At 45.5% G+C, this 23638-nt stretch overlaps 1 protein-coding gene across 2 annotated transcripts in view; it reads right to left on the bottom strand.

Moving 5' to 3' along the window:
* Positions 1-23638, bottom strand: part of MFSD2A (MFSD2 lysolipid transporter A, lysophospholipid) — a 102812-nt gene that overhangs the window by 40098 nt on the left and 39076 nt on the right. Inside the window, exons 4-5 of one of the 2 annotated variants that reach the window (XM_086955775.1) lie at positions 17593-17716; positions 15420-15498 (exon numbers count right to left, since the gene is read on the bottom strand). In XM_086955775.1, coding sequence (XP_086811901.1) covers positions 15420-15498; positions 17593-17716 — 203 coding nt within the window. Of the gene's footprint in view, positions 1-15419; positions 15499-17592; positions 17719-23638 lie in introns of both variants that reach the window. The other variant, XM_086955776.1, reaches the window with a different exon arrangement.

The following is a 23638-nucleotide window of genomic DNA, read 5'->3' as shown; positions in this document are numbered from 1 at the left end:
CAACAGATACCGATAAAGCATCTAATCTACATCAGGGATGGCTGGATAATGCCGCAGAACAAATAGTGCCGGTTAAAGCCCACAGGAGGAACCAGGACACTCCCTCTGAACCCTGGTTCACAGAAAATCTAAAGCTGCTTAAACAGGGATGTTTTAGGCAGGAAAGAAAATAGAGGCACCACTACGAGAATTCAGAATAAGAGCAAATTAAAACCATCCTTTTGCAAATAAAGTCAGGATCTCCTTTGAATCCACACCCACCTAAAACAATTCATTTAGCAGCGGACACTATCTCGGAATACCTCACAGAAATTTGTAATCTTATGATTAAGTCAGGAAAATTTCCCAATGTCTTGAATATAGTTTACATTCTTCCTTTACTTAAAAAAAGCTAACCTAGATCCCTCAGATCCTGGGAACTACTGTCCCATTTCCAGATTGCCCCTTCCAGCCAAAATAATTGAAAAAGCTACTAATTTGCAGCTTGCAGCTTTCATTAAGGACCAGAGCCACTTAGACCCTTGCCAATTCGGATTTAGGAAACATCACTGTACATAATTGGCACTGATAAGTGTCTAGGAACAGATTGGATTGACGCTGGATGCGGGTGGTAGGGCAGTGCTGGTCCTATTGGACCTCTCAGCGGCATTTGACACTGTAAACCACTAAATCCAGCAGAACAGGCTGGTGGATATTGGGGTAAAAGACAAACTCTTGCTTTTGTTAAATCCTTTTTGTTAGACAGAATTCAATTCGTTGCAGTTGACTATTTTAAATCCTCCTCCTCTCTCCCTTGTGGCGTCCCCCAGGGTTCGTCTCTTAGCCTGACCTTTTTAACACCTATGTAGCCCCTTTGGCCAAACTTATTAGATCTTCGGGTTCTCTGCAGTCACTTACGCAGATAATTCCCAATTAGTGATCTCAGACTCAATTTTTTCAGTCTCATCAAATTTTTCAGAAACAGCAAAGCGTTTTTACAGCTGTATGCAAGAGATCGGAAAATGCATGGCTCAAAACTGCTTGAAGTTAAAATCAGGAAAAACCAATGTATTGCACTTTGGAAAGGATCTCTCCTTTTGGTCCCAATAAAACAGATGTAGAAAGGAGCAGTCTTTTTCAGCATCGATGATGCAAATGGCCGTATAAAATATAATTTTACCAGTGATGACATGGCTCATGTCATGTAGTTGAAAGGATGAAGAAACACTTTCAACACTGGAGCATGGAGGCAGAAGGAGAAAGCCATTTATTTTGCACCCTTCACTTTAGCTCGGTTATGTCTGTCTAGTGAGGGGGAGAAAGAAGTTGGGTTGGGGTGGAATTTTGGGCAGGGAATCTCCCTGCTGCTGGATTAGGTTGAGCATTCGAGCAATTAGGCCTCACTCCTCCCACCAACAGGCGGCCTATATTTTTTACATGCTTATAAAACCACAGATTGTTTTTGCCATGCGCCTATGTTCGTAACATAACAACTACAAGTGTGACAATTCGGACTATTTCATGCCCCAATGGTATAAGAATGGCTTGGGTGGCTGGGAAACGTCATTTTTAATGACTATTGGATTGGATTAAAATGAACAGTTGTTGTGATCATCTCTAAATTAGCCACACCACGCAACCTTGTAGCAAACTACCACACGTGTCGGTGTTGACAATTAAGCACCGGAAACCACAGGCTCAAATTAAGCACGGTTTACATATAGCACGGGAGCAGCAGAGGTCTTTACACAGAACATCTGACAGGTGCACAAACAAAGTCCAATGTAGAACGAATTACAGAAAGCAGAATATGATGGGAATTTGTTGGCGAGGGGAGAAAAAAAAAACTTAATTTAATCTTTGTTTACATATTAAAACTGATCAGGCTTAAACTTTGAGGTATATGGCAATAACGTGATGTTGCAATTGTATCTCGTGCAACCTTCAAACCTATAGAGCTCACCCCTTAGGATTCTGCCTGAACCCCACCACCCCAAACAATTGAGCCAATGAAGGTTGGCGTAGTGTCCAATTCTGGCCCTGTGTAACCAGGGTAGTAGGGTTCGAGCACAGTACCATCAACCAGAATGTGTGGTCTGAAGAACTGTCTGATCGCGAGAGACACCATATCGATGATGCCAGGGTGAAAAAGAGGAGAGAGAGAGAGAGAGAGAGAGCAGCAAGCAAAAGAGACAAGAGGAATCAGCCACATAAACAAAAAAAAAATAAAAATAGGGGAGTGGGGACCCTTCAGAGTCCATTTTCCTCCAAAACCCACTCGTTTTGTATCCACGACTTTAAATTGTATAATGTGAATCAAAATGGATTTCAACGCAAAAGGATTCATCCGTAGATAACCTACAAGCAATTGGGTAATTACTGCCTACTTTCTTGCCAAAGGCTTTGGAAATATAGGCCAGTCTCTACCACGCACATCTGGTGGGTAGAAGCACATACCAGGAATTTCCTCCAAGCACAGGCAGGCGGTGGCACTGGCTGGTTCGAGGACGTGGGAAGCTAGAAGTGCAAGAGGTAGCCTGCACCCTTCCAGAATTTCAGGCTCAGAGCCCCCAAATGCCAGTTACAGCCCAGACACCTCACCCTTGATTTGACAAGTCGAATATTATACGGGATCCCTTGGCAGCCGTGCACTCCAATGAAGTAATTGCAAGCATATCTGAGGTCATGGCCTGATTTTATAATCACTGCACTTGGATGAACTTCCAATTGGAAGAAACGCCCAGGTACTGACTGTCGCACAGCAGACGTGGAAGATCGACAAAGTCCAACTGTCTGTGTTGGGAAAGGGCAAAAATCGGAGCGTGGTCTATTGACAACGTTTAGCATTCTGCAATATCCTGCAGATCTCCCTCCACCCTTTCTAAGCCTAAGAGCTCGACTCTAGGGATCCAAGCACAGCCCTTTATAAAACCCAAGGGTCAGAGACTAACATCGAAAAACCTAAGGATCAGAGCACTGATCCGTAGGAAAACTCTCCAAGGATCAGATCACAGCCCCTCCTAAACCCTCTATGTATAGGATCACAGCCCCTCCTAACCCCTCTATGTATAGGAGCACAGCCCCTCCTAACCCCTCTCTGTATAGGAGCACAGACACTCCTAAACCCTGTACGGATAACAGCAGAGATTCTCATAAGTAATTTCCCAGGATCAGTGCACAGCTCTCATAGGTCCTTTCCGAGGACTAGAGTACAGATCCTCATAGGTCCATTCTCAGGATCAGGGTACAGATTCTCATAGGTTATTTCCTAGGATCACAGCACAGGCACTCATAGGCCTACTCCAAGGATCACATCTAAGACCCTCCTAAATCACTGAGGACCACAGCACAGACCCTCAGACTCCAGAAAAAGATCAGACGTGCGTAGACCTGCTAAGGATCACAGGACAGGCTTTCACAGTATCAGAGCTTGGACCTGTATAGACGCTCAAATGATTACAACATGGACTTGTGTGTACGGTCTAGACTTCAGCATTGTTGTGCTAACAGTAAATCAACACAAGCCTATAAAATACAAATACCAACAATGTAAAGATAACATTGTTGAATTTTTAAATATTTAATGTTAGATTTATGGCAAATCTTTTTTTTCCAGAAATTGTTAAAACTTCAAACTAAGGTTTGCTTTAGGCTTAGGTTTGTGCATAGGCTCAGCTTTAGCCTAAAGGGGAGGCCACAGGGCTAGGGTTAGTTGTACGGCCAGAATTAGACTTGGGGTCGGACTATTGCTGGGCCTTGGTTTAGTGTACGGGCGGCACTGGTTCAGGAACAGGCTGATGAACTGCAATGGGGTGTCTGGCACCTAGGAGAGCCTCCTGGGAGACCTGCAAGAGACTTATTAACAGAGCTGGGACTTCACGAGACCTGAGCGTCTGAGGGGCAGAGCTGGGATTTGAGACCTACAAGAGACTTTTGGACAGAGCTGGGAAGTTCCCCGACCGGACAGAGGCTCACAAAGAAATGGTGTTTTTCTGAGTCTTGCAAGAGGCTCGTGGACAGAACTGTGGCCTTCAAGTGGTGTGTCACAGAACTGGGATCCCCTGGAAGCTGCAAGATGCACACTAACTGATCATGGGTTTCCTGGGACATGGAGGGGCTCTTTAACAGAGCTGAGATTATCTGGGACGTGAGAGGCTCAGAAACAGGCCCGGATCTTTGCAACTCCTAACCACACAGAGGCTAAGGGTCAGCGCAGGGAGTCGGATACACATCGCAGCAGAGTGTTCCGGGAGGGTGTCACACCGAGCTGAGGCGCTCTGTCACCCTTGAGAGATTCAGGGCAGAACCGGGACGTGCAGAGCTCTGGGAGAGGCTCGCTGTACTGAGCTGGCATCTGCTGCTCTCAGAGAAACTTGTAAAGAGCATAATATTGTTGCAGAATGAGACAAGCAAGAATTAGAGAACAGAATGCACCAAGATAAGAAGAGCTGGGACAAACCTGCATTTAGAAACAAAGTCACGCTCGGGAGAAAGGGTGCCCAGGGAGGGGGAGAGGAAGGAAGAAGCGAAGCAAAGTTGTCCTGGTTTATGTCAGCAGTGATGGCCAAGAGGCCGTGCAAATGCAGCAAAAGCGAGAAACGAGACAGCGAGAAGTTCTGTGATCAGAGAGCAGGGAGCAGACCTCGATAGGGCGCTCTTGCACAACCGCTGCAGCTGCAGAGACGGCGCCCCCTTGGAAGGATTCTGCGCCGCTCACTTGTGCAATGCGAGCCAGAGCAGACTCGTCTTGCTACGAGGGTACCACCCTGCTCACGCCATCAGCAGAGGAGACCGCTTCCTCCTGGTCTCAGACTCGCACCCACTTTGATGGCGGTCCAGCTGGCACGAGGACTCAAGTGAGGCATCCTTGCAACTGAGGTGCAGTACAGACGCTCAAACGGGCGCCAAAGGACATTTCACTGATGTGCAGTGTTTTTAGTTCAAGTTTGTCATAGAAACAAGGAGTATACATACACACGCACACATTTCATACATACCAAATCAAAAACGAATACATGAAGGATTATAGTATAATTAAGGACAACAAAATTAAAATCTTCCTCAATAAGTACAAAAATTAACTTCTCCAGGTACCTTCTACTATTACAGAGCACTTCTCTAAAGCACATGGGGGGGGGGGGGGGGGGGGGACTTTAAATCATCAAGATGTTCCTTCAGGTTAGTTAATGCCTCAACTATCACATGACAAGCATCCTTAAAGGACAACCAGTGGTTATTAGGAATAGGAAATGTGGGGTCAAAACGCAGCAAAACGGCGAACAACACAATAAATATGATCCAAGTCTCAACTGCAGCTAGCGCCATGCTTTGGGAAATAACTTATCCCTCCAGTAACACCAATTCAACGTCCAGAAATCAACAGGCGATGAAAAAGTAGGATTGTACTATAAAAAAAAGTATATATATATATATATATATATATATATATATATATATATATATATATATATATATATATATATATATATAAATATATAATCACCATAAGTGTTCTATCAATACATGAACACACGTAGGCTTTAAACAGACAACTAGAAAGGGTCTTGCCATGAAATGCACTCGGGCCCAAGATTTTCAAGTTCCAAACTAGTACAGCTGGTACATAGCTTATTTTGTTTTATGTTAATGATATTTAATAAGCTATCAGATGCCACCCAAGCTACACATGATTACCAGTTTAAAAGTCTGGCCAAGGCACCACTCCACGAAGACCTAAGGGACAGTTCCAATCTGATAACCTCATATGACGCAGTTACACAGGCACAACACCAGTCTCCTGACCAAAAACTCTATTTAGGTCTAGCCCCAGAACCATACATCGCAGTCATCAAAACTTTGACCATGTAAGGCTTTGTAAAGGCCAAGACTGATTAGCTTCAATGAGTGTTGTTGAATCTAGCGAAGTCCCTTACCACATCTATGACAGAACGCCTCTTGGCTTCAGGTACTTATCACAAGCTAGTATCCTGGTCAACCTCAACTAGGTTGAGCCAAGAAACCACCACAATACAAATTAAAGCTTCATTGCAAAGCCACAGGTTCGAGGCCACTTTCGAACCCACCAGCTTCAGAAAAAGTCTTACCCCTCTTCCTTAGACTGATCACTCACATAGTGAGTGATAAGTCAAATGACAAGCACACAGCCCTGTCTTATGGAGGAGTGACTAGTAAAAAATTCAGGATAGTGCCTAACCCTTCTGGAAAATCTCAACACCAAAAAGCGTGTATATATATATATGGGCCATTGTGATATTAATCGGCCATCTCAAAGCACCAAATTGACCATTTAATTCCAAAGATTGCTGTTGTTGATCATATTGGAAACTGCCAAGATTACCACAAACGCGTAACATAGCGGCCCATTTTTATTATGGTCGACCAGACATCATGGCCAGGGCCGATGCACTGTCCACCATGGGTATTCTAGCGATAAAATTATGTTTGTCCCTTAGGCCCAATTGAAGAACAATCTAGTGGATTTCAAGAACTTTCAAAATGGTTTCAGATGGGCATAACCATGACAATATCTGGTAGGTGGAAGGCAAATTGGAATTATGTCTACTGTGAAAGGGTATATAGGACACCCAGCGGCTTCTTTCTAGTCTCAAAATTTTGCACAAAAGAGGACCAGCAACAGAGACACCCACGAATTCATCTGATGAGGAACAGTCTTTGGGCCTCTAAGCTCTATAGGGCTTGAGTCACAAAACACTATTTTACATAGATCAGATCATTCTCAACAAAAGGAGAAAAACACTGTGGTATTTCGGGCAAATGACCTTTAACATTCAATATGAACAGGAAGTGTTCATTCCAACATATCCCTCCTGGGTAAAAGTATACCATGTAGGGTGCCCAGAAGGGATCACTCCAGCTCACTATATTCACCAATCTAACACCATAACCCTCTGTTGCAAGGGTGCACCCCAGAGGCCTGGAGCCACCTCGATCTCCGCAGGGGAGATGGCAACCAGACCAACATCTCAGGCAACACCTGCTTAAGCTCTGATCTGCAAGGAGTGAAGGCAGAGGTGCCATCATGGGTAACATTCGACACACACACATCACATTTTGTTCTCATTGGCTGCCAGTACTTTTGCAAAATAGAGCGTTTTAAAAAAAAAAATCTATCAGATCAAGATGGCCGCTAGCCCCGAGGTCCTCACAAAGGCAAAATGGAGGGAAGGTGGGCAACCATCTGCCTTCACGCCAAATGCATAACAGAGAGAACCACGTTGCACTTTATTGTTTATGCTGTTAATCATTTGTAAAGTGCCAGAGGTTCAGCTTCGAGGCACAATGTACAATAAACTAGCATAGAGAAAATAAACAGGCTGAAACAACCACAAGCAAAGAAATCTAAAAATGGAAATTAGTGATAGAAAAGAGATTATCATGGAGTCCAAAAAAATGTAAATTAATCTTGATGAGTGAGCAGACTCAGGAGTGAAATGCAGGGCTAAACTGAATAAAAGATTGGAGAGAGAATGAATAAATACAGTGCTTACGCAATAGCCCTCCACAAGCCTAGGGTATGTACACAGACCAAAACATCCCCACCCACCAGAGGTCCAGTGAATATCCTCCTCACTAGATAGCCCCCCACAGGATCAGGACACCTACTAGCTACTCACAACAGCCCCAGAGGGCAAAGGAACATACAGCCACGGTTCTACCACATCAGCCTCCAGGGCACCAGTGAACACTGCCCCTTACTACAGCCCGACCAGGCTTCTTATATAAGAGGTTAGCGAGACACAGAATTAAACCGCTAAGTCACCAGTACTTGGGATGACTGCACTGAACCCTAAATGAAAAGCCCATCAATCTTATGGGATTGCTGGCAATTTGCCAGCTCCGCCTCCTCCTAAAGCCTAAAGTTGCAGCGGCCACAATTTACAATTGTATCGCTCTCTGAACACGAAGAGTTACAAGTGTTACAGACGGTGGTAGATATGGAGTATATGGATACTTGTAACGCAGAGCTATGCAAGCAATGCAACATGGATCTTCTAGAAGGTGAAATTCATATTCTTCTCTACTGCACAGCATACGAAGGAACCAATGGGCACTGCTTCAGAGACTTGCCCACAAAAAGGGTAGACGTCCAGAACAAAAGGTGTGAATCTCTTCTGGTGAAAAACTATGACATTATAGAAAAAAAGTTGAATACCTGGTTATGAGCAACAGCATAATACCCCTACAAGCCCAGGGACAAACAACAAGTGTTGACACCGCCTAAACAAGAAAAACAAATGCTTTACACGGTATCAACATTCTGTATCTCCGGGAAACAGAACACTTTCTTTCAGTGTGTAATGTATACATTTTGGCATGAGTGAACACTTTCTATGACGGTCCATGGTTTTAACCTACACCGTAGCTATATATTGCTTTAATCAAACATTTGACTTGCGCTACTCTGCAGAGGGGACTTCGCAAAGCAGTTTGGGTTGGACTGTTCCCTCTGTGGTAGGTGAAAATATATTTGCATATAGTTGGCCCAGTGCTTAATTTGTAAAAATATAAGTGCCAGGCCACTCATCAGGAGGCCACTGTAGCTGGTACCATCCATTTCCCAGGCCAGTGCTGACATTAACTATAGCAACCCAACTACTAATCATCACACTCCTACAATTCAGACCACTGCAGGCCTCCAAAGCTGTTACATTGACTTGCTAGGCAGGTATTAGTCATTTTAGTGTCTATTGAATTATTAAACAACTAGTGCTCTGCTCATCTCAAAATTAGTCAAACAGCGCCACCATGCGGCAGACTATCATAAGTGCTGGTGCCAAACACCGGAAAACACTGGCTCAAATTAAGCACTGAGTTGGCCACAGACTGTAGTGGCAGTGAGGGAAAAAAATAGAATGCAGTCCAGAGTAAATTACCATAGGGTGAGATTAATTAAAGTATTACATCCAAACACGTTTGTTATTTTCAGTGAGGCAGCACAACTGTGATCGGTATATATGGATGTGCAATCCGATAGGCCACTGTGCCCTTGGATCCACCGCTCGAAGGACGCCCAACAAGTCTGTGGTTGCTTGTGTTCCTGTATAAAGAGCTTGCACTAGCAATTCAGCCAGGGCTGGTTCTATATGGGTGTGGTCAACACTGACTTGGATATAGTTGGACCAGTCTTTCATGGCAGTGTGGGTCCAGGGTTATTAACAGCGGCTTAGATAAAGTCAAGACTTCAGTTCATCACTTTTCATTCTTACCTACACTGCACTTCCCTAGAAACCCAAGATTTGGTAATCTCAAAAAATCCTGCAATCACAGTACAATGCAAGAGACCGAGGAAGATCCCTTAAGTGAAAAGAACAAAGCTGTGAAACACTATCATCCAACCTCGGGTTTTAGGCCACAACAGCCTGTGCAGAAAAATCACTGAAAACAGCTTTCACCTCGGGTGAGGGCTAAAAAAATGCCTATATCAACCCAAATAAATCTGAGGTTTTCGTCAAGCACCAAGAAAGGGCATTTCATTAATAAGCAGTACACATCTTTCTGGATAATACTGTGTTTCAATGTCTAGATCTGCCTAAAAGCCATGTATATAATTTCATAAATCCTAGGCTTGCATTCCTCTCACTTTATGCCAACAAAGTTTAGGTGCGTCTTTACCCGGAACCCAAAATGGGGGTTGGGGGGGGGGGGAGGGGGGACATGGGGTGATGCCTCAACTTTAGGTTTGTCTTTCCTTTCACTGCCTCAAGGCCTGTTCCGGATACTCCATTTTTTCCAACCTACAAGTTAGGAGTGAGCCAACTGTTGAGAAATAGAAAAGTGAAGCCCCCTATAGGCTGGCTTCCAAGCTTCATTTAGTGGCCAAGTTCCAGACTTTGGGACCAGGAGCTCCGAGACAGAGTCTTGGTCTCCCCATTTGATCGAGTTTATAATCCTAGGAAAATAAACGACGTCCCTGAGCTTCGATTTCCTAAAAAAGTCAGAGCTCATTATTTTGGAAGCAAATCAAATCCTGAGGACTGGGCTCCTCTATGTTATAATGGCTCTAAGTCCCTCTCAGATGTGCAGTATGGACAAAGGGAGGGCTAGCAAAATTACACACAGACGTGCACATTCTAGCACAAAATGTAACCAAGACAATCTTAGATCTTTTATGAAGGTGAAAGGAGTGAGAGAGATTGACAGAAGCGTTCTTCCTTTTCAGGTGAATGGCTAGGTAACTTAAACATGTTACAAGGAAGTGACTGAGTGCACAGACCGGTGGTGGGACCCTGGTGTTCTGTGGGATGCCCAACAAACCTTCAATTCTAGCTTTGTATCAGGTTCTCCAAATCTTCATACTTTAGGTGCAATTGGCCACTTTCACGAGACAGTGTCCAGAGTTGCTTTGGCAACAAGCATTAGAAATGCAATAGGTCTCGCAGCATTAGAGTTAGTGCTTTTAGAATTGTTTATATATTTTTTGTTGTAAATCTTTAGCATTTTATTTTTTTGTAGGCAATGCAAAAGATTTACAAATCAAAAAAGCAAAAAGCAAATGTAAAAGCTTGAACTAAAAATCCTGCGAGACCTATTGCACTGTGTGAGGGTGAGGTGTTGAGTGTGAGTGAGGGTGGGGGTGAGTGAGAAGTTGAGTGTGAGTGAGGTGTTGAGGGTGAGTGAGGTGTTGAGGGTGAGTTTGAGTGAGAGTGAGTGAGGGTGAGGGTGAGGGTGAGAGAGTGTTATTGTGAGTTAGGGTGAGGTGTTGAGGGTGGATGAGGGTGAGGGTGAGGTGTTGAGGATGAGTGAGGATGAGTGAGTGTGAGTGAGGGGTTGAGGATGAGTGAGTGTGAGTGAGGGGTTGAGGGTGAGTGAGGGTGAGTGAGGGTGAGTGAGGGTGACTGAGTGTGAGTGATGGTGAGTCAGGTGTTGAGGGTGAGTGAGGTGCTGAGGGTGAGTGAGGAGTTGAGGGTGATTGATGTTTAGGGTAACTGAGGGTGAGGGTGGATGAGGTGTTGAGGGTGAGGCGTTGAGGGTGAGGTGTTGAGGGTGAGGTGTTGAGGGTGAGGTGTTGAGGGTGAGGTGTTGAGGGTGAGGTGTTGAGGGTGAGGTGTTGAGGGTGATTGAGTGTGAGTGAGTGAGGGTGAGGTGTTGAGGGTGAGTGAGTGAGGGTGAGGTGTTGAGAGTGAGTGAAGTTGAGGTGTTGAGGGTGAGGATTTGAGGGTGAGGGTGTGAGGTGTTGAGGGTGAGTGTTTAAGGGTGATGGCGAGTGATGTTGAGGGGGTGATGTGTTGAGGGTGTTAGGGTGAGGTGTTGAGGGTGCGTTATTGAGCGTGAGGCTGAGGTGTAGAGTGTGAGTGAGAGTAAGAGTGAGGGCGATTGAGTGTTTTAGTGTTAGTGTGGGCGAGGTATTGAGGGTGAGTGAGGGGAAGGGTGATTGTGGTATTGAGAGTTAGTGAGGGTGAGGTGTTGAGTGTTAGTGATGGTGAGGTGTTGAGACCTATTGTGCACTGCACAGTGTGGGTGAGTGGCGGCTTGCGTGGGTGAGTGGCGGCTTGCGTGGGTGAGTGGCGGCTTGCGTGGGTGAGTGGCGGCTTGCGTGGGTGAGTGGCGGCTTGCGTGGGTGAGTGGCGGCTTGCGTGGGTGAGTGGCGGCTTGCGTGGATGAGTGGCGTTGCGTGGATGAGTGGCGTTGCGTGGATGAGTGGCGTTGCGTGGATGAGTGGCGTTGCGTGGATGAGTGGCGTTGCGTGGATGAGTGGCGTTGCGTGGATGAGTGGCGTTGCGTGGATGAGTGGGGTTGCGTGGATGAGTGGGGTTGCGTGGATGAGTGGGGTTGCGTGGGTGAGTGGGGTTGCGTGGGTGAGTGGGGTTGCGTGGGTGAGTGGGGTTGCGTGGGTGAGTGGGGTTGCGTGGGTGAGTGGCGTTGCGTGGGTGAGTGGCGTTGCGTGGGTGAGTGGCGTTGCGTGGGTGAGTGGCGTTGCGTGGGTGAGTGGCGTTGCGTGGGTGAGTGGCGTTGCGTGGGTGAGTGGCGTTGCGTGGGTGAGTGGCGTTGCGTGGGTGAGTGGCGTTGCGTGGGTGAGTGAGTGGCGTTGCGTGGATTTGGCTTTGAATTTTTCCCCATGCTCTGAATACACCTTAAATGCTGGCTTAAAATAAAATCAGCAGCCTTCTAAATACTGAGATGTGTCCTGTTTGTAAGCACACAGTTTTTTTGCAGGTCTACCGAGCAAATTTAACCTTCTGGAGTTAAACTGATAGCCCAGGATAACAGTGTTGTCCCCGAAGTATTAGGTCGGGCTAGAGCTTTAAGGAGAGAGGGAGGGAGAGAGAGAATGAGAGTGAATATATGAGAGAGAGAGAGAGCGAGAATGAATGAATTTGTGTTTTTAATGTTGAGGTGCGGTTAGGTCACTCTGCTGTACTCTTTCTGCATTTGGAGTGTGGGAATGACATTTCTGTATTTCCGTTAATAGAAACACGCTCAAGTCGTAGACCTCTTGAATTTCAGTGGCTGTTTGTTATTTTGTACTAGAACACACTTTGTTGCAGTCTGCTGGCTTATTACACACTTTGGCCGTTCAAAGGATTGGAAAGCACTATACTGCAGTAATGTAATACAATTGACGTAATTCATTTAACATCGCTGGCTTGTGAGCACTTTCCACCTTCACCCTCTTGCCGGTGGCCTGCTCGGGTGGCGTGCAGTACAGGAAGAAACAGTTGGCGAAGCAGCTGCCAGCTCACGACTAGGACCCCTCGAAATGCCACGAGTTGTCCCCCGGCGAGGTGAAGCAAATGGAGCAGTTTGTGAGCAAGTACAAGCACGACGTGCTGGGAGTGGGGGATGTCAAGCTCCCAACCGAGGTGGAGGCCCAAGCAGCGGGGAGGGGGAGGAGAATTGCGACACGGCGGGCAGGGGAGGGGGCCGAGAGGGGAGAGCTGGTGATGAAATCAGTGCACAAGGTAGACTAACACAGGGGTGGGGGGCAACACAGGGGCGGCAAGAGAAGCACATGATGAAAGGAAGAAGGCAGAGTGTGAGGAGTGATAGCAGCACGGTGTAGGGGAGAAAAGCTCATGACAGAACAGTAAGCATGGGGAGAAGGACACAAGAGTGAACCACAGAGGGCAGCAGAGGGGGGCATGTGAGGTGAGCATAGGAGGATGAGAGATGAAAAGGACACGCGCTTCAGTGTAGTCACAGCAAAGGATCCCACACGAGCGCGTCTTGCAGGCCACAATACAAAGTTAGAACGAAACATCAGGATGTCAGTGTATTTCACGCAATGCCTGCACGTTGTATCAGTCAGGGGGTGTGTTTCGTCTTACCTTCCTATCCACTCGGGGATCACGTCTGCACGCACCACGACACAGAGAACAGGAATAAAGGACAAAGAGAACAATGACGAGAAAGAGGCTTAGAAGGCGGCAAACAGAGAAAGACAATGGAAAGGAAAAGGTAGGAGACACAGAAAAGAGGGGAAGACACATGAAGCACGAGTAAGAGATAGAGACAAGGTGGGACATGACTGCGCTGCCCTGGTGCGTAGTCCAGCTGTGTGCAGACAGACACTAAGTCACTGCCACGGCAAGATCCTGCGACACCGTGGGTGGATCTAGATGGGCATCGTCCCTCCCACTGGCGAAGGCCTGGGATGTGTGTGTGGCATGATGGCGGGGCGGGAGGGGGGGGGGATATCAAAGAGCCATCCTTAGGCGGCACTGCGAGGGCCCCCACCGAACAGGGGCTTCACCGCCAGACAAGCACGTAGAGGCCGGCATCCAGGGCTCTCCCTGCTACTGCCAAACAACCAGCCTGCAAGGCCCAGCAAGACTGAAATAGAACCGGGGGAGGAGCCCGCTATAAATAGACGGAGCATGCTCGGGGAATAAGGATTGTTCATGCAAACAGGCAGCGAGAGAGAGGGAGAGTCTGTGTGTGTGTGCGTGTGTGTGTGTGTGAGAGAGAGAGTGTGAGACACAGGCGAGAACGGTAGAGACGAGCGGGGTAGGTAAGAGGCGAGACAGAGAGAAGAGAAAGGCATCGGAGAGAGGCCCTTCCAGAAGGAGAGAAGAGGAGGAAGAGATTCCGACCGGGTAGAGATGGGAAAAGGGTAAAATAAACAAACAAGAACGTTGCTCACAAGCAGAAGATATGGAAATGTGTGCCAGGGGACTGCTTAAATAAGATGCTTTGTATGTGTAAATGTATGTGCTGTTTCGAAATGGAATCAAACGTGGACAGAAGGAAATGAGTGTGTACACAGCTCCAACAAGCCGGAGGGAAGAGAGGGGAGGGGGGAGGAGAAATGCGACACGGCGGGAAGGGGAGGGGGCGGAGCGGGTCAAATCAACAAACAAGCCGGAGGGAAGAGAGGGGAGGGGGGAGGAGAAATGCGACACGGCGGGAAGGGGAGGGGGCGGAACAGGGGAGGGGGCGGAACGGGGGAGGGGGCGGAGAGGGGACATGCACGCGCCCGTGACTTTTAAGGTCAATGCGCATGCGCATAAGCTTAATGCGCATGCGCATTGACCTTAAAAGTCACGGGCACTGCAAGGAATTGCCACGATTCCTTGCAGTGCAGATAAAGTGTGGATAACTCGCAATACTCTCGCCTTGCTCGATGCGCATGCGCATCGACAGGCGAGACCTAAAAAGGACAGGTCACAATAAGTAGGCGCAGGAGAGGTGGGGCTGTTGAATATCTTATCAAATGAGGGGAACTCTAGGAGCTATTCAAAAGGTCCGGTGATCCGTGCTACCGAAGTTAAACTTATACCAAAAAGGAATGTTGTTGATTATCTGTCACTTGTTAATCTTAGTAAAATAAACAAACCCATTGTGAAGAAATGAAATCTCAAAATTTGTAAATATTTGGGACATCTTGCTATCCTGTTTTGCCCTAAATCTTTCCCAATACTCCAGTTTCTTCAACAGAAACTAGGATTGGCTGTCCCATCTGAGTAATTATATTGATCAGCTTTATCAAACATATACTTGGTGTAACAGCTTAGGCCAAGGATCCCGAAGGTGCCACTGTGCTCCCACTTTTCCAGCAGAGGAAACTTCAAGCACGCTTTGCACTCTCTGTGTTGTAGCGAGCAAGGGCTGTTATCCTCACTTGATCTTTGCTGATTGGAGAAGTGCCTATGAAAACAGTTTCACAATCCACTGAACTCGTCTATCAGACCACAAAAATCAATATCATATGCTGATAGCAGTGCTCTTTCAACAGATTGTCAACACATACCCAGACACAACGGAAGCACAGATCATGAACTGGGCGCTCTTTACCCCCAGGACGGGCAACTTCTGTAAGGACTCTGCTCTTAAACTCTTACGTTTGTGTGCTCTTTACTGTCCGAAACTGCCCTGCGGTGACCCTAGAGTAAGATGTCTGCACCATAGAAAAAGTGCATGATTATATAAGATCATCGTCAGTCAAACTCTCGCTCACTTACGGTAGGCGGTGGCGGAATCCCGCTCGCTCTGTTCGGTGCTGATGAACATAGTCAGTGCAGAGTAGGGGACATGGAAACACTGCAAGAGAAAGAGAGGCCATTATAGAAATGTACATCCGTCATGACGTGCACGCGCAGGCACACACACTTTTTCATCATATCTACCCGAGGAAGGCGGTGGGGGAGGTGTGTCAACAAAAGGCTTTGCATCCTATCAAAGGGCACCCTTGTACTACTAAGGTTTGCTATCCCATCATAATACATCGGTACTTAAAGGGAAGGCTAGGTGTCCTGAGAGTACACCCATATACCCCTGGTGGAGGCTGAACATCCTCTCTGTGTGTACGTTTGGAATGGCTTCATAAATGATTTTTGTATTTCTCCGTGGAAGCAATTTTCCTGCAGTGACTGTTAACTCCCATCAGTGACCATTAGCTGCTGGTAGTGATCACTAGGTCGGAGCGGTGAGCATTAGTTGCTAGTAATAACCATCATTACCCTACAGTGATCACTGTTTGTCGGGAGCGACCTCCAGTTGCCAGCAGTAACCAACCTTGGCCTGAGAGGTCACCTTACAGGGAGGTTTATTAATACTGCAAAGTGAATATAGATTTTGTTTCAGCTGCTGCTTGGAGATCATGGCAATAAAATACACAACTCGCGCAGCATCAATGAACATTCCTAGTGGGTACAGGGTGTTAATGATGTCAGCTATGATAACCTTCTTCCATTAAGCACCGCATGTGAAGTAGTGTGGCTCACTGGTTAGAGGCGGCAGACCCGAGAGCAGAGTACGGCCCGGGACCAGGGTTCGATTCCCGGCGCGGCAGGTTTCTGGACCAGGGTCAGCGGACTCGATAATTCTCTCGCCTCGGTGCCCACTCTGATCAGCGATCACACTCGGCAACTCTGGGCATTAGCTTGCCTCATCTTCACTAACGGCCCCACCAGACCGCCGGGGATGCCTGGTCTCACCCTGGAGATACCCATTAAGGGACCATCTCTCAGGGAAGCCAGGAAGGGTTTCGCAGCGGTCGAAGCGCCTTGGGACCCTACGGGTAAGTAGTGCGCTATATAAATGCCTATACATTTACATGTTGTGTTGTTCAAATGGAATCAGTGTCAATGGTGGCAATGGTGGTAGGTATTGTGTGTGGAGGAACGCCAGTGTGGGGCTTTCATGAATAAACTGGGCAGATCTCAGAAGGCTGTGCTTCATTGTAATTGCCTACAGACTGTGCACTACAATAGCTTGTCTGTGATTTGCTGAGCACAATCATTTGGAGAGCCTGGAATGCTGGTATTTAAAGTGGTACTTCAAGCTGGGTTGCAGCATCACATACTCCCTTTGGTTCCACATCACCTAGGACTCCTTGGGTTATCCAGGACTTGTAGCCAACAGTAGAGTGAGTCTAAGCACTGGTGCTATTAAAAGAAATACCATCACCCACTCCAAGCTCCTAGCACCATCAAAGGATGGAACATCACATGACTCTTGAGCCTAGTGAATTTGCAAGACAGGACATCACAATCTCTGAATACAATGAATATGATATTGCTCATAATTCTACAAGTTTAAATATAATGAACTAACATAAGGTTTACAAAGGCACAAGAACAGCTGGCTGAGCAGTAACAAGGAGGTTACAGCATTCAGTGACCTTTATATAACGACCCTGAGATTAGGTAAAGTACAATGCAGTGATTGGCCATCAGTTCCCCACTGGTTTCTGCAGGTGAGAAGGGATGCACCAAATTGCCCCAAACTCTGCTCCCTGTGTGGCAAAGCAGCGCGAGATGTCTGCTTAGACAATAGAGGGTCTGCAAGAGAATCAATGGAGGTTGCATTTGTGATTCCCATCTGACAACCATGATCTTTGTCGGGTTGTTTCAGTGTTCCAGTCCTATATTGGGATTACAGATTCCATCATGCAAAGGGATTTTGGCTAAAAAGCAAATAGCTAAAGGTGTCCTGCGCAACATGAGATCAATCAAGCAGCTTTGCAATACAAAGGGGCGTTTCATCACTACTGAGATGTGCCCTGGATTAAGCGAAACTGCACTTAGCTGGGCTGTACTTGTAGACTGGATTGGAACAAGACATCTAGAAGGTCTAGACCTTACCTGATCCCCACCACCCAAGCCCCGATCCATTAAAAGCGTGTTGACTCACCGTCACCAGTGACTGGAAGAGACAGTAGAAGATCAAGTACCACACCACCAGGCCACTAGACACGTCCGGCACGAACCAGATCAGGAAGTAGGAGACGATGGCAAACGGTGTGGAGAAGATGATCCTGTGGAAGAGCAAGAGAACATAAGAGGAGAGGATGGGTATTCTGAAGGGATGATTTTCATCTAGATATAGTTGCACTTCTGGAACGAGGAGTTAAGTATTGTGTTCTAACTATTTAACACCATACATATCAAAAGTACATAGGTTTTATAGAGCCGGCCGGGCCGGCCCAGGAGCTTTTGCTGCCCTGGGAGAAAATGCCTAAAAACACCCCGTCATACCTCACGGTCAGTGTGCAGATGCACACATGAGCCAGTCATCAATTTATGTACCATGTACAAGACCCTTAACTAAAAGTATTTGCAATAATGTAGACCCGATAATAGCTGCACCCTACATCAGCCCAGGTATAAACCACCTCACCAGCACCTAGGTAGGCCTGAGAACCACATTCACATCATCAGCCTTGCCAAATACGGACCCTTCTGCGCACATGTTCTGCGGCATAGGTATCCCATACTTTCTAAGTTATGTTGAGCATCTTAGCTCGTACATTTAAGAGTTGACCATACTTTAAGTGCAAATGGAAAGCATTTTACTGAAGTATAATTAGGAGATCAAACCAAGGACATATCTATTTTTATTTAAAAAAATATATAGAATATGCAGGTCATCAGAATTTCAAAGTGTGTACTCCTTACAAATTGACTTTTCTCACTCGGATCTTTGACACAACAAGAAATAATAGATTTGTATACCTGCCATGCAATGAGGAAACACATATTAAGGAATGGAGAGGTTGCTTTAAATGGTAAACCCCCACTGTAATGCATGGCAGTAATTATCGCACCCACTACATCTACCTGAGCAGTACATCGCAAAGTAAGTAAAGGTGGAAGTTACAATGATATATTTATCTTGACAAATCAACTGGATGTATTATTTTATTGTATGGATCTAATATCAACCTCAACATAGTGTCATACAGCCATTTAAGAATCAATGAACTCCAGTAGTATATATGGCCAACTCATCAAGATGTTGCTATGGACACATTAAAAACACTCATGAAGCATGGTTTATTAATTTCATCATTATGGTAGGTTTTTAATCAGTGTTCTGAAGCCTTTTGACTGATTTGAGAACTATATAAAACTAAATTAATTAAATATTATCGCAAATGGAAAAGTGACAAAAACATTTAGACGTCAGTTTCCCCTACTGTAAATAACATGTAGCCCTTTCACGTGTAAAGGGATAAAGAGATTAAAAAATCCCTCAAAATAAAACGACAGATAAGGCACCTTAGTAAGCACATTGAAAATGAACCCTTTGAACAGTAAATATATCATGTTATTTGCGGCTTTTTAAAGTGATAATTGCCAGGGGTTTCATCCCAGCCCGATGGCAATGCTGGGGTATCCTGTCATGCAAGCCTGTGCCGCCCCTTAACTCCTAACACTTGAGGCAAATGTTTTGGTGTGCCAGGCTACGGGTCGGCTCTGGATAGGGGTAAAGACCAAGCTTTGCAGCGATGGTCAGGTGGGCATTGTTACGATGTAATATTGTCCAACGTTGGTCCATCAGATGCCATGCCAGATTTTCAGGAGAACCACCAACTTTAGGAAATGAATGAAATCTAGTCATGTACGCTCTTTGGATATCCGAAATATTAGACTTGGCTTCAGGCCTTGTTTGCTAATGCGGACAACATCGTACAGAGGAAGGTTAGAAACCTATAGAATATAGAACTGGTTATCCCATTCAAGTCCTGGGACCCCTAGCATGTGCAGGTAGATGGGGCGACCTGCTCAGTTTAGAAATTCGTTTTCTGACAGCTAATGGAAGCGATCCCTACCCTTATGGGCTAGTCAAACGTACTTTCTCCTTCATGAACTGAAGTCTCTTGCTCCCTCCAGAGCCCACCTTTGACCAGAGACGTAAGATACGCTGAAAATGAAGACGGAGCGTTCAAACTCTTCCTATGTATGGCACCTTTCATATTAGTTCTGAACCTGTAGGTATCCGCAGCAGAGCAATAGCCAGCTTGAAGGCACAATCCAGGTAATACAACAAAGCAGGCAACCAGGCACTTTGGCTTAAGCCCAAAGCCACATCCTTCTAGCACCCCCTCCAACTCTCCACAGCTATGGAGAAGGATGGGAGAAGGAATAAGAATAAGGGGGAGCCTGTGAATATTTATTCATTTGAGACAAGCAGTGTGATATATATCTATTGAAATGGGGTGATAGCACGATATGTAGATAAAGTGAGGCAAAGAAACCAAAGTGCATGCTTGCGGCACTGTACAAAGAGGTAACACACAGGTAGTAGTTTAGTTTTACAACAGGCCCATTAACAAGGCGTATAAAACATGAATCCCTGTTTAATCATTACTCTCTGATCACATGAGCAGACTCTCGAGGCTGGCTTTAAACTTGCAGATCATGGGCCAGGCAAGGATGTAAATGTAAATTTACAGGAATTTATATAGCGCAAATCACCGAGCGGTTTCTAAGCGCTTGCTTAGGGAACCCGTCCTGGTATTCCCCTGTGAGATAACCCCGGCAGGGAATCCGCAAGGTGAAAGACAGACATCCCACCGCAAGGGGCCGTTGTGGAGATTAAGCAAGCTATTGCCCAGAGTCGCAGAGTGTGAACCCATGAATCGAGTAGGCACCGGAGCGAGAATTGTCGAGTCCATGGACATTTTAGGACTCAAGACCCCGCCTAGACGGGAATTGAACCCTGGTCCCGGGCTGACCTCTGCTTCCAGGTCTGCCTCCTTTAACCAGTGAGCCACACTTCTCCACAGGATACGAGTAGATTGTCCATAACATTGATGGGGAGCACCAAGTTCAAGTTGGTGGATGGTAAATCTTGGCAAGTGTGTAGGTCAGAATGTTGGAAGGGTAGTCTTTGCAAGGTCATAGGCTACTTTAAAAACATTTGAGAACAGCTGTTTTTGGCTGAGAGATGCCAATCATCATTCTCAAAGTGAGTGGTAGGAGTCTGGGCAGTTTGAATAAGGTCTGTTGCACATTTGAATACATTGTCTAGTGAGGAAAAGAAATAATGAAGGAGGCCCTTCGACAAGCTGTTACCATAATCTGAATCCCTAAGCACTAGTGAGTAAATTAGTACGTTAGTAGTGTGGAATGGAAGAGGTGGACCTATTTTCCTTAGGACCTTTACGTGGGATCAAGCTCCCCTGGTTGTGGAGGCAAAGGATGCTTCAAACACATAAAAAGAAATGGGAGAAATGCTCACATCGTTGACAATCTTTCTGAGTACCATTCCAACCCATCGCTTTTCACCCACTAAGCCACTCTAGCTGGAGGCACACATTAGGCAAATCAGTACTAACCTTGCTCCTAACTGGAACTGCCCAAACTGAACTGACAGGTGGGATACCACAAGCATTCCTCCCATCACCTTTTGTGTGTTTGATTGTAAAACCCTAAGTGGCCATGGGTGTGCATCAACATGGGCCCCTTTCTCGCAGTGCCAATGATTCACTGTAGAGGCCTAACTAGGCAAAAACTGGTACGTGGTTGCTTGAGTTCCCTTCTGTTTGAGATGTGTGACTGGGGATAGACAGTGTTAAAAGAGAAGATTTGTTTGTCATCAATGTACAGCTTGTAGGAGAAACCAAAGAGAGGATTCCCCTATTAAGGTAAAACAAAGATCAAAAACAGAACTGACCACTGAGAGGCACCTAGAGTTAAACTCTACTGAGAAAGAGCCATCAAATAGATCCTAGGCGAATAACTGAATGTGTTTCATGTGTGCTAAAGGTTCACAAAAGGACTCATCTGACAATTGCGGGTCTCAAACGCATGGCTTGCAAGGGAATCAATGTGGTTGCAATTGGAGGCTGTTTTCTTCACGCCACTGGATGAGAAGGGGGACCCAGGATATGGGTTGATTTACAGCGTAGAGTGCTGCATACAGATCCAGAACAGGGAGGACAGATGGTTGGGTACTGTGGTGAATAGGAGAGCGCCGCTTCCAGTGCATGGAGGGCATGGAATCAAAACTAGAAGGAGGTTGAGCAGGTTATTAGAAGAAAGATATGCAGTGAGTTGGTTGAAAAAAAAGTGTTCCAGTATCTTAGAGAGGAAAGTGAGAAGAGATATGGGGTGACATAGGAGACAGAAAGGTCGGCAGAGGGTTTTTCCATTACAGATTGCACAACAGCGGATTTAAATATTGTGGTAGATTGATTCTGTAAAAACTCTTCCTTGCAGCACACACCTCGATACCTGTGTTCTATGCAATGCTACCTTTTTTTCAAATAGTAGCATGCCACCTGCCGCACAGCTTGTGTCCTGAATGTGTCCATTTAGAATGTTCATGTACTTAAACCCAGCCCACACCCCAAGGTTGTAGTGAGGGCTGGCACTGCACTGTTGCCTCAAAGGGCTTCAATTGTTGTAGTGAAAAGACTCGGTTTTAAAGTTGTGATTCATTTTTTCCTTTAATTGTGCTCTTTAATTTGTTGTTTACAAATGTGTTTATGTACAATAAAGTTGTTGAAGGCCAATAAAAATGTATCTGAACTTAAAAGATACGTAGTTCAAATTCGAACATGTAATGCTCTTCCTCACGGATACGATGATTCAAACTTCTATTTGTGAAACAGCAAATAAGAAATATTACTGGAAAGCTATGCCATCATAAAGCCATCTTGATAGTACAACAAAGAATTCTTGACAATAGAATAAATGGTTGTGTCAAGGAAAAAAAACAATGGAACATATTTCTAATGATGTAGGAATTCAAAACCATATCATCACCATACAGGAAAAAGTTCATGTTGCCTTATGGTTGCTTGAACCATCAAGAACGTTTGCTATATGTAGTCTTCTAGATACCAAGCGCAAGCATCTGAAGTGAAATAGAAAAACAGCAAGCTCTGTTGGGTTTGATCGGTCATATAAAATCAACCATGTATCCTCAAATGTCACATTACAAACTTTCCTTAGAGACAGTCACCAGGGGAGTGTCTGTGCTTCATTACTCTATGATTCATCAATATTGTAGTCGTATCCTGTAATATGATAATTCATCTATAAATAAATAAGCATACTACTGGATTAAAGTACAACCACCAACAAAATATATATTTTCCAGTTAAATAAAACTGACCAGATGTCCAGCTTCTGCGGCAGTGGCCTTGTTTCAAGGGTCCGATTCCTGCTTACATAATCAAAGAATCTTATTCATCGACGGAGTATGGGCCACACCAGGAGTAGATACATATGCAGTTATTAATTGAGGGTCGATAAAAGGAGATAGGTTTCGACTCCTTGGAGTCTTGATTATACAATGATCAAAAGTCCAAGGAATCTAAACCCATTGCCTTGTTTCTACCATGAAATAATAAACACTTATGTCTGCTCCTGGTGTGGAGCATGCTCCTTCCTGAACGAGCGAGATTTGGAGGTGTATATATTTTATGGTGGTTGTATATATACTTAAATCAAATCCACGAGAAAACGCTATTTTATATACATAGTTTTCTTCTTACCTCTCTCGTGCATTTGAAGTTATGCCAGAAGGGGTAAGAGCACACTCCCAAATTCATGACAGTGTCTGACTCGCCTGAGGGCATCTGGGGAGAGTGCACGGAGTTTGAACTGCTTACCTTTATCGTGCATAAACAAGTTTACAAAACAAACAAATAAATTAAAGAGCCAATAAGGAAAATCTGAATTATAACTAAGTCAATAAGTCCTTAGAGAGGATGCGCTGGGGGATGAACGGATCTCCCTATATGCCTATAACATTTTACATTATGTCACCAACACGGACCAACCCACACACAACACTCTATGAACTCTTTCACATATTCTAACAATATGGGGCGCATACAGGTTATAGGATCAAGTGGGATAAATCTAGCCTATATCCGACAGGTAGGCACTTTGACGCACACACCATCCCGGGACGATTGCACATAGACAGTGAGGGGTTCCGC

This window comes from Lissotriton vulgaris, chromosome 2_1 (genome assembly GCF_964263255.1).
Source record: "Lissotriton vulgaris chromosome 2_1, aLisVul1.2, whole genome shotgun sequence".
Classification (NCBI taxonomy): Eukaryota; Metazoa; Chordata; class Amphibia; order Caudata; family Salamandridae; genus Lissotriton; species Lissotriton vulgaris.
Note: the sequence above shows the minus strand (reverse complement) of the source record. Positions and strands in the feature narration are given on the sequence as shown.